Source organism: Pogonomyrmex barbatus, unplaced genomic scaffold, assembly GCF_055798465.1.
Source record: "Pogonomyrmex barbatus isolate J1 unplaced genomic scaffold, ASM5579846v1 scaffold1, whole genome shotgun sequence".
Lineage (NCBI taxonomy): Eukaryota > Metazoa > Arthropoda > Insecta > Hymenoptera > Formicidae > Pogonomyrmex > Pogonomyrmex barbatus.
The window spans coordinates 17,545,009-17,556,478 of record NW_028297098.1 but is presented as its reverse complement, the minus strand read 5'-3'; the positions used below and the strand labels follow the sequence as shown (position 1 = coordinate 17,556,478).

The window sequence follows — 11,470 nt, the reverse complement described above, 5'->3', positions numbered from 1 at the left end:
CGACGCCAAGATTAGATCGCGTTAATTAACATCTTTTCGCAGATCACTAATTAAACGCCTTACGCGCTCTAATTCATATTATATGTATATTGCCATGTTACATTACATAACAGCGAGTAACAGAACGGGAAAGAACTTAAAAATGCGATATGTTATCTACTATCCATAATAAAAAAAATTCTCTTGGTTTTATTTTATTCCATGTCTAATTTTTTCCTTCTTTCTAAAGAAAACGATTTCTTTCTAATAAAAACCATCTTATTTTATTGAGAAAATATTAAGTCATTTAATTATTGTATATATTATATTGTATATATTATATATTATATATTTAATTATATATATATATATATATATATATATATATATATATATTGTTTTCTTACACATGAATTCATAATCTCTGTTACTCTATGTTGGTATTAAAATTTCTGCTGGTTCATGATGACATCAGAAGTGAGAAAACATAAAAATTCTTATAAAATTAATTAAAATAGAAACATTTTTCGATAAATTTATCTTTGCATTCGAACAGACTTATAAAATATACTGAAAACTCTTCTTTCATTCCGTTAATTAATAAATAACTATCTAGAATTGTGACTCAAGAGGCATAATTTATTTTCTAGATATACGGTTATTTATTGATTGACAGGTGCAAGAAAAGAATTTTCTATATTTTTTTATATTTTACAAGTCTGTTTTACCAAGTGCAAAACATTATTTTATTGAAAACATTTTTATTTCAATGTGTCTTGCAAGAATTTTCACTAATTCGCAAGTTTTTTGACAAAATCAAAGAACACAAATATCATGAATCACGTATAGTCCGATGCTAGCTTAAATCAATCAATTCTCTGCATTTTTCCATCTATCTCGAAAAAACACATAATATTATACAAATACTATTAAATTCAATTTAAAATTTATAAAATCATAAGAAATCAAGCATGAAACTTATTGATTTTAAAAATTGACTCGCAACGCACGCCATTACAAATTTCGTAGCCGCGATTTGCCGCGATCGAGTTGGTCGTGCCATCTGACAACGCATTTGCGAGTGACATCAGTCGGTACGTGAACCGACTATCGCCGGAAAGACTCGAGTCCAGCCGAATTTCCTCGCCGTGATATTAGCCACAACAAAAAATTTGTAGTGGTCGTGCAAAAAGTTTTTGGAGCTACGTATTTTTCGCGTTCTTTCTCTCCGTGCGACAAGGTGCTGGTCATCGGCCACATCGTCGTTTCGTCCAGGATTCGCCGGTCCGTCGACGACACGAAGTAAGGGAAGCGCGCACGCACGCACGGCCGTGTAATCCTTACCTTGGCGGCATCGCGCTTTCGATCCCGCCTGCCGTGTTTGCGGGCCGTGTGTTGTGTCGGAGTCGCGCGTGTTTCTTTCCATGGGAGACGGTCCGACGAATGCACGCGTGCGATGTTGTGACGCAGCGCGTAGTCTAATGCGAAATCGTAAATAATTTGCTATCCCGTTACGGCGCACGGCCGTATGCGTCAATTTGTCTATCGCGAGATGATACGCTCCGCTTCGCATCGAAGGCTCGACCGAATCGCATCATTGCGTCTCGCTCGTCGTGGCATCGTCCTCGGCATTCTTCGTGGCTTAACCTACAAAGGGTCTTGGCGCAAGAACTCTCGTTCCCGCGCTACCGAGAACTTGGTTTTTTTTCGTCAAAGCTCGACGTTTATCGCGCGACCCGATTGATACAAGTTTTCTCGCGAGCAACGTTATACATTTTTTATTTACGACGGTCCGCGATCGCGCGGTCGCGTGACCTTATTAGCCTTTCGTTTATTTCGCTTTCTTTGATCCCCGTTCCATGTATGCGAACGCGGCTTAGGCAGTTCAGACTTGTTTGCCGAATTAATTAATATCTCATTGTAATATTGCTTCCAGACTGCACAATCACGCAAGAGTTATAGGGCAACTCCAGTATTCACAATGGCGGGAGAGCAGCAGCAGTTTTTTCTTAAATGGAACGACTTCCAATCGAATATGGTATCATCGTTCAAACATCTGCGAGATGAGAAAAGCTTCACGGATGTGACATTGGCTTGTGATGGTCAAACTTGCAAAGCGCATAAGATGGTTTTGTCTGCCTGTAGTCCTTATTTTAAATCCTTATTAGAGGTATGCTTCTAATATTACTAATCTAATAGATCTAATATCAGTAATGATCGATGAACTTTGTAATTAAATGAATTCTCTCCTTAATGTGTTATAGGAAAATCCGTCCAAACATCCAATTATAATTTTAAAGGACGTTGCATACAGTCATCTACAAGCTATTCTAGAATTTATGTATGCGGGTGAAGTAAATGTTTCACAAGATCAGCTGCCAGCATTTCTCAAAACAGCAGACCGGCTTAAAGTTAAAGGACTAGCTGAAGCTCCTGGTGCCATTAAAAGAGAAGGTTAAAGGTGCACGTAATTACGGTATGCCTTAACATTTTATTTTTTTTTTAGTTTTTTTGGAAGAATTTCAAAATTAACAACAATTTCATGATATTGATTTATTAGGGAAGATATGGTTTTGCTTTTGGTCTACTATGTTCCAACTGTATTAAAAGTAATGGCATATAATTAATAGCAAAAAAAATTATTATTGAATTTATATAAATTTAAAGAAAGATTATTGGTATTAAAATTCAATCTAAACAGAAAATATCTACATTATTCGGTCTTATGTTTACTTCTACTTAATTGGACTTTAATTGACGAATTTGATGAAAACTTTTATCATATAGTTTTCTTACTTCAAATTATTCTATTATACTTTATTATAAAGTAGATTTTTTTCATAATTATATGATTAGTAATTTAATTTATTAATACTATGTATTTATACATTTCATGAGAGAAAACGAGAAATTAACTAATAAATGCGGCAACACTTCTTCAGTAATATTATTGATTTCAAAGTTACATTTATATTGCTCGAGAGTTCATTGTTCGGTTATTGATTGTGCAAATCTATTTATATTCTTGGGACAAATAACATATATACGAACTCGATTTACCTGTGACTGTCATATGTGTGTTATGAACGTACAAAAGAATTAACAAATTTTATAAATAAAATTCTACAAAAATATTTTAAACATTTTTTATAGTATAAGAATTGTTTATCATATTTAAAAACACAAATGTAACAAAAATGTGAATTTTATTTTGCAGATATTTGAAAAGTGTGTGGACTGAAAAAAAAACAGTGTAATAATGTAAAGTGATCGAATAAACACATACCACACAACATAAACACGCAACACAACATACATTATAAATATATAGACATATGTAAAAAAAATTAAAACACTGCGTGTGCACAACTCAGTGTCCTTTGGTTCATGACTTGGATCAACACGCGGTGATGATGTAAAATAAATGCCTTTTTCTTAATCTCAGTTAATGTTAACGGTTGTACTGATAGTATGTACACATACTTACAAGTAGAGACAAGATGTTGATGTTTGTCTTGAACCCATTACGCCATATTGTGGCAACAATAACAATATTGATTATTTTTTTAAAACAAATCGCGAGGTGCGAATAAGTGGGTCGCGATAGTTTATGATGCATGCTGACCGGGACAGTCTTGATGGATCAAATTGGAAATGTTGACATTTGTTACAACACCCGTTTTTTCAAGCCGATCTACCTGACTTATAGCACTCCTCTATCGATTCCATTTGGTAGATCTATTCACGAAGTAGCGTTACTTCTCTCGCTTGTCTTTGTTGTGCACCATCTAATTTATATTCAGTCGTACGTTGAAATATGAAAGTCTCATGTCTTTTTGATAGATATCTATTATTTTCATTATTTGTTTCTGCGAGTTATTTTATGGATGTTATTATTATACAGAGTATTTCATTAATGACGCACTTTTCGTAGATAGATAGAGCAAGTTATATTGAATAGAAAGGTAATTATTATTTTGCAATTTTCGCAATGGTTAATGAGATATTAACTATAGCATTCACGAATATTTCCGATTGATTTTCATTTTTCGAAATTTCTTAGAATGAAAATAATTAAGTTATACATTTCATTTTTTGAAAATTGAAAATAATTAAGTTATATATTTCATTTTTTTCTTCAAAATGAAGATATTTGTTTAAAAAAGTTGAAAGTATGTTTTATACTACAATTTTTAAAGATATTTTGAACTATTTTAAATAGATCAAAATGTGATTTAAAACCAGAGACTTATGTGTATAAGGCATCTTTTTGTAGTGTATATTGTAAAGTTAATTTACAAAAAACGAATGAAGATGCGTTCATATAAAGAGATAACTCTGTATTATATGGATATTTACACCATCTATTTTATACATTAATATCTTATTAATTATTACGAAAATTGCAAAATAATAGAGAGACTCTTTTATTCAATATAATCGTCTCTACTTGCTCATGAAAAATACTTCACAAGTTATGGGACACTTTTTATATCGAGATTATTATATTATCAAGAGACAATTTAGAAAATCGATCCTACAGGGCATTAAAGATCTGATCTCGCGCTAGATTTATATATGAATGCTAATTGGATAACAACAAAAAAGAAAGTATTTGCATCCAATCGGGGAGTTCTGCTATCGTGGATAGATTTGCAAAATCCCCGACAAATCATTTAAAGAATATCAAATCAAGTTTACTGGAAGTAGTAACATGCGCGTTTACATCATTGATCATTGAGGCAAGTTCTCTTTCGTCAATTTTACGGTATCGAAACATTATTCCTTCCGTTCGTGCGATATATGAAAAAAGAAAGAGAAAAGAAATACGAAATACGAAAGGAATTTTAATACCGTAATCAATCCAGTACAAGTTACCTCTTCTAGTGATCATGATTTTTACTTAACCAAATACTGCCAGTATTTGTACCGGCGTATTCACAATATTACCTATATAGACCAAATTTATTTATGATAATAATATATTAAGGGTTGAATGTCTTAAATTGAGGGAAGGTTATTGTAATATAAGCGAAGTAAATTTTTGTAAAGTCGGAGCGCACAGTTCCTTTTCCCTCCCAAACCAGGACGCTCGAAAAAGTTTAAGAAGAAAGTCAGGAAAACATTATCGAGTCAAGGATATAAAAATTTAGTATAGATTTACCACAATTTAATCACAAGCATTTTAATTATTCCAATTTTTCAGGATTTGATTATTTTTGAAGTTTACAACAAAATAAAATACATTCATCATCAATTGTACGTAACGCTATGTTAGTCCACGCTCGTAATTCCTGACTTTGCTGTTACTGTTTCTTGTAATTACACATTGAGAATTTCTCCAGCGTTTCGTGAGTTTTCCTTGCGAGGTAATTATCCTTGTGCCTAATATGAATTTATTCCAACTTTTACTGATTATATACCGAATTAGCACGAGTGAACTTTTATGGACACTGAATGCCGACTTAGACTCGTACACATTCACGTATCGAACGTCATTCATATACCGCAGAATGTTATGAATCATAGCATCATTTCCTACCGATTTTGCTTCGGATGTTTCTGTGAATTAAATGTGAAACCATTCTGAGATCGCACTTACAATTGTAAGAATGGTCCATTAAAGAAAACCCGCCATACATAAGAATATTTTAAATATTTTAAATATATAAGGATATTTTAAATATTTTAAATATATGAATTAAATATTAATTATATATTATATATTTAATTATATATTAAATATTTAAATATATATATTTTAAATATATTACGATAAAGCCCAAATATGGAACTTGACTTTGTATCAAAGTAAATGGCTTCCATATAAATTTCGGCGATATCTGATGATAATAAGTTCTGATAATGGGACCATTCTCATACGAGTGAAATTTTTAACATAAAAATAGTTTGCAAATATTTGGCATCTTCAATCGAAGATTCAATTATTTAAACTTTTTTATATATTGGAAGCTTCATCATTTCGCAGTCATCCGACAGCAATATCGCGCAATAGATATCCAACAGTTCAGTTTCAATATTTAAGGCAGTGTTAAAAGCGTTGAAATGGATGGGTTCAGTTCCTACAATGATATGTTTGCCGGGCATTTGGTGGCTGAATGTGAATAGTAGTATCGTGTACATTTGCTCTATGCTGTAAATTTGGAATACAATTATTGTAGAATAGAAATCTCGTATAAAAGCGACCGTTCGCACTAAATTCACAATTACGTCATATAGATCTTTTTTTCGTTATATTTCTTGCTCCATTTCCGACTTCCATATTGCATTTTCATATTCATTGATGCTGAAATTGACAATTCCAAATCGACTGACTTGCAAAAATTATCGTGATGAATTTCTCTTCCCTCCCTTTTTCCTTTTTCCATTTTGTTATCTCTGCTATTCATTCTAGCCGAAATTTGAAACCCTCCTTATTAATGTTATTTTTGCTATTATATGACTCGATGATGATTATGATATGATGATGTTGAGATATAAAATAAATTGTGTAAATATGCCAGCTTTTGGCATAATTATCTTTATTGCTCCTTTTCTTATTTATCCTTTTTTATAGATCTTTATCCCTGATTATCTTTCTTAAAACATTTAATATGTTAACTGCTGTTCTAACAAATATTGAATATAGAATATATATCTCAAAATTATATTTTTTATTGTATATAATAAGTCATTTCATAAGTCATTGCATAAAACACTGTATGATATATTTATAATTGTATAAGCAGAATATAATAGAGTATAAAAATATGTATATGTGATCAATTCACATTTAAAAAAATTGAATAACATACAATATTTCGCATAAGATATTATATGAGGTAATAGCTAATATATACAGAGTCTTTTTGATTTTCTGACATACTTATTTCTTTGTTATCGTAAATGCGTCGAATAAAAATAATTTAATCGGTGTTACGTGTTTAAATGTGTTGCACCTCGTCTTTGCTAATTTTTCAGGATATTTTCACTCAGGATATTTATATTTCAGTTTTGCTCATTTTTCAGGTGGATCTGTGAAAGCATAAAATATTAAGAAATAGTTGAAAGATAACTCAGTATAAGTAATATTTAATAACAAATAATATTTATTCTTACGTGGCGTTGCGAAATTAAAGACTGGATATCTTGGTGCATAGGGTTCGTTGGCACCATGCACGTAATTAGAATCATCTTCATCTTTGATGCTGTCGGCTCTTTGCATACATTCTTCATATGATGGCGGCGCTATAAATAGAGAAATAATTTTCTTTTAATTTTTTAGAAAGTTTTTATGATGTAAATCGATTGTAAATCAGATTCTTAAGTCTTGCAAAATCTTGCAAATCTTGCAAAAATTATATTTTGATTTCTTAATTCTGTAACACATAAATAATTTTATATGAATCTACTTATTGCATTTTAAATGTAATTAAAATAATAAGATTGCTACACAATTCTATGATATACACATATGCTCATCTTTCAGATTTAATATTAGATTTTTAAGATGATTGTTGTTACAAAAATACAAGAATACTTACGTATGTCCCATGGGTTAGTTGAAGTGCTGGGTTGATTCGGAGAGGCAAAACCTATCGCTTGAGAGTAGGGCACATTTGGTGGTGCATAGTCTGGAGACGTCGGCATTGGCGGTGGTGGATCATCATATTCCATTACAGGAGCTGTAGGCTGTTGCACGGTTTGCATATAGGATGCGGATGAAATAGTAGAACGTAATGGAATTGTTCCAATTAAAATCGGATAAATTTTGGTGATATTGCAATGCCTGTTACCAAAATTGAATAAATTTCTTAATAAATCATTAATTAATATAGTTTAATTATGAATTTATATAATTGTAGAGCATTTTATGCAATTAATTACAAAACGATTGAACGAATTGAAAATTTTAAAATTTTTATAACAGAACTATTATTTATAACGTGTATACGATTATATGAATGTGAATTACATTGTATTTTATTTTATTACCGTGTTTTGGAAAAATGCATACATATATTCCAGAGACGTGGATTGTGATACGTAAGGCATATTTTAGATCTATTATACTGCAATATTCCAATTGAGAGGGTGGTATTGGCGGAACTTGTAATCGTGAGATAATATCGGCTTGTTGACCGAATGGTCCCATACTTTGTTCGGATTTTACAATTGCTTTCTCTGTTTTAGTCGTATGATACGGTGATTTTGCATGAAATTCTAAAGACTTTATGAATAAAAATAAAAAAAAGATTATAATTACTATATAGATTATAATTACTATTAATTACTATTTATTACTGTATTAATAGAAATAACTTGATAAGCTTGTTACACTTACCCGTTCCAATTTAACGCAGATCTTTGTCACATTGATACTGCTGGCATTATTGAAGTTGACTATAGTCTCTATCGATTGTCCCGGAACAAACCCTGTAGTCGGTATCTTGATGCGTATCTTCATTGAGTTCATGTTGAGACAGCAGAAACAGCAAAAATTTTCGTTTATTTCATCGTCTACACCGATCTAAATCAGATTATTCGATTTTAGTGATTTCAGTCACCGGAAACAAGTTGACTTGTGTATCTTTAATTTAAAGTTTAATATTAACTTTATGTAATATTGTAGCAAAAAATGCAAGTCTTCGCACGGTAATTTTACTTACACATTGTTGACTGTGAGCGTTCAAGTCGTAAGACGAAACTACGGTAAACGCAATTTTGCTTTCATGATCGAATCTCCATGGTCTATCGATAACGGCTTTCATCGTGTATCTGATGTGACCGTGTGGTTGTTCGAAGCTGCATGGTATATTATATGGTAATGAGAAATTAAAAGAGTATTTATGAAATCCCGCTGGCATCCGCACTTCCCCATTGCCTAAAATTCATGATGACCGTCTATTTAATAATGAAAGTTCCTGAATCGATGAATCACTGAATCGATTTCAGTGATTAATAGTCAATTCAACAATTATTTATTTTATTATAATGTATTCTTTAAGGTATCACCAATTTATTGATAATATATATTAAATTATATTTATAAATTATAAATTAAATTATATTAATTATATTAATTATTTATATTAATTATATATTTATTATATATTTAATTTTTTGATAATATATATTAAATATTAATATATATTATATATTAAATATTACCTGTATTTCCTAATAGGTAATAAGTTAGATTAAAATACTGTTCGCTTGCTCGGAAATGATCAATTTGGGTATGATCATGTCCTTGGGAATCCTTAGTAGAGCTTGTTCTTTCCCAGCTAACATTAGCTTCTCCCTTAATCGATAATTTCAGTGCTACGATCAGAAATATCGATATATTCATTTTTACCTATATTTTAATTAAAATATAATACGTTAAAAACAATAATTTTCTCTCTCTCTCTCTCTCTCTCTCTCTCTCTCTCTCAGTTTCACTTTTAACAGAAAGTAAAAATATTAATTGTAATAACTATATGTTATTTTTCAAAATATTTCTAAGTTATTTCGGAAGTGTGTTGTAATTGAAAAAGATTTTGAAATATGTATTTATGACGTATGTAATTATCATTATATATACTTTTTTTTTGAAATTAACGCTACTAATTATTAAATCAAAGAAAAATTCTATTTTTCGTGGATTTTAAGTGATGTATAGGGAAGATTTGTGCACATTACTAACACTGTTGCAAAATAATATCACACGAAGTTCAATGTCATTTGAAATGTGATAATTGATAATTCTTATATGTAGCAATGTGCGTTGCATAATAAGTTAGAAATGGTACATAATGACAAAAAATACATAGTTACAAAAAATAGCAAAGCTGATATTTTGTATGATTTTATCAACAATTTAACGGATCGCAGTAATTAAAATCGTCTTCCGATAGATTTATTTTTAGGCTATTTATTTTGGAAACGTAGGTTATGAAACATGCATATTCGAGGGAGATTAAGGCATTTAAAAGATAGGTGCACAGATAAGAGTTATATTTTACAAAGTAACTCATTACCAATGCGAGTGATAATAGGAAACTTTTGAAAATATATCTTCATATACTTCACTATTATTCGGCAAATAATATACACGATGCGTTTGGATAATTACTTGCATTTTTTAAATGCACGCGAGAATGAGATAATTTTAGTAAGTTTTTATTTATTTATTGTCAGAACATCATTTCTGACACGAATCGATAATTGTACTGTATATCCATTGATCTTCTCATTCGAATTCAATCTATATAAGCAGTTTTCATTTAATTGATCTTTTTATTTTGATAAAATTTTTGAGCGCAGAAGAGAAATGTTATAACATTATAATTAGCGACATTGAAATACAGACTGAAGAACGTGAGTATTTAATGTCACGTTTCGTCCATGTGGCTCAAAGTATATTCCCAAATGACGTCATATTTAATGTTTGATAAATACGTTTTTATGACTATTATAGAAACCCATAGAAATATACTGGGCCAATTAGCAACGTTTGAGTAATTAACGAAAGAAAATCGTCACGACCATACGTCAGATAGTTTATTTCTTTTATCGATAAAATAAAAGATATTGATGACATATACTGTAATATATTGACATAAAATCAAATTTACAAATGATATTTAAATATTATTTAAATAAATATATATTGTGATTTAAATTCATTGCATTATAATGCAGTAAAAAGGATAATAATTTCTATATTTGTCAATTTGTTTGCATCAAAATAATTAGATTAAATTATTCCCACTTTTTCTTTTTTCTTTTTTATAAAACTTTAAAAGATTTCGAACCTTTTAAATTCGTTTTTCTTGAAACATTCGTTGTTTGATCAAACTTTCTTGTTTACCGATATTTAAGGACTCGTTTATCACATGGGCTTTTAAATAATTCATTTTTCATTCCGAGAACATGAACCTTTTTTTTACGGCCCTGGTTTCAATTCACACGCATTTTTTCGCACAAACGTTACACAAACACACACCACACCACACACACACACACACACACACACACACACACACACACACACACACACACACACACACACACACACACACACACACACACACACACACACCACACTTTAAAACGCGCTCGGTGCCCGACGCTCTTGTGGCGTGGCGCCGACGGCATCAACGATCACTCGATATTGTGAGACTCTTGGCGTGAACTGCGACTCATGTGCTGGACATTATTTACCTCGGATTGTCTTCTCTCTGGCCAGGTCAATGATGACGTCGCCGGTGACGACTTCACCAGGCGCGTAAGTAGCGCCTGGCCGGCTAAACTCGATGCGAAAAGTCCTCAGCGACGGCATCCGAGAATGTGTCGAGATTTCGCTTTTATCGAGGTCGGGTGACCAAGTTGAACCGAGGTGGGGAATACAACTGGAAGCAACTGATCGACGGAATCGTCGACCACGAATCCTCTCGCGACGTTGGTACCGTATGTTCTGACTTGATCGCCGGATCGACGCCGTCGG

The 11,470-nt window shown here is 31.5% G+C and overlaps 2 protein-coding genes across 3 annotated transcripts; one reads left to right on the top strand and one right to left on the bottom strand.

The window, feature by feature from the left end:
- Nucleotides 1–1,101: 1,101 nt before the first annotated feature.
- lolal (longitudinals lacking protein-like) lies at nt 1,102–6,502 on the top strand. 2 transcript variants are annotated; one of them, XM_089071063.1, is made up of 4 exons: nt 1,102–1,281; nt 1,916–2,149; nt 2,244–2,455; nt 3,197–6,502. In XM_089071063.1, the coding sequence occupies exons 2-3, from the start codon at nt 1,961–1,963 to the stop codon at nt 2,436–2,438; spliced, it is 384 nt and encodes a 127-aa protein (XP_088927189.1). In that variant the 5' UTR covers nt 1,102–1,281; nt 1,916–1,960; the 3' UTR covers nt 2,439–2,455; nt 3,197–6,502. The 2 variants fall into 2 exon arrangements, with proteins under 2 accessions (XP_088927189.1, XP_025073613.2); XM_025217828.2 differs by lacking the exon at nt 1,102–1,281 and adding an exon at nt 1,314–1,470.
- A 130-nt stretch (nt 6,503–6,632) lies between these two features.
- On the bottom strand, nt 6,633–11,470 carry LOC105425357 (arrestin domain-containing protein 17-like). Its single transcript, XM_089071059.1, has 8 exons — nt 11,188–11,470; nt 9,151–9,303; nt 8,649–8,863; nt 8,324–8,509; nt 8,001–8,209; nt 7,524–7,768; nt 7,099–7,227; nt 6,633–7,014 (listed from the first exon to the last, which is right to left on the bottom strand). Exons 1-8 carry the CDS (start codon nt 11,303–11,305, stop codon nt 6,998–7,000), a joined length of 1,272 nt encoding a protein of 423 aa, XP_088927185.1. The 5' UTR covers nt 11,306–11,470; the 3' UTR covers nt 6,633–6,997.

Excerpts from the sequence above, each read along its gene's own strand:
- lolal (XM_089071063.1), top strand. The coding sequence starts at position 1,961 with ATGGCGGGAGAGCAGCAGCAGTTTTTTCTTAAATGGAACGACTTCCAA. Across the intron at positions 2,150-2,243 it reads ATTTTAAATCCTTATTAGAG|GAAAATCCGTCCAAACATCC; the intron begins GTATGCTTCTAA and ends AATGTGTTATAG.
- LOC105425357 (XM_089071059.1), bottom strand. The coding sequence starts at position 11,305 with ATGCCGTCGCTGAGGACTTTTCGCATCGAGTTTAGCCGGCCAGGCGCT. Across the intron at positions 8,210-8,323 it reads TCTGCGTTAAATTGGAACGG|TCTTTAGAATTTCATGCAAA; the intron begins GTAAGTGTAACA and ends TTATTCATAAAG. Across the intron at positions 7,769-8,000 it reads ACAATCCACGTCTCTGGAAT|GCATTGCAATATCACCAAAA; the intron begins ATATGTATGCAT and ends TTTTGGTAACAG.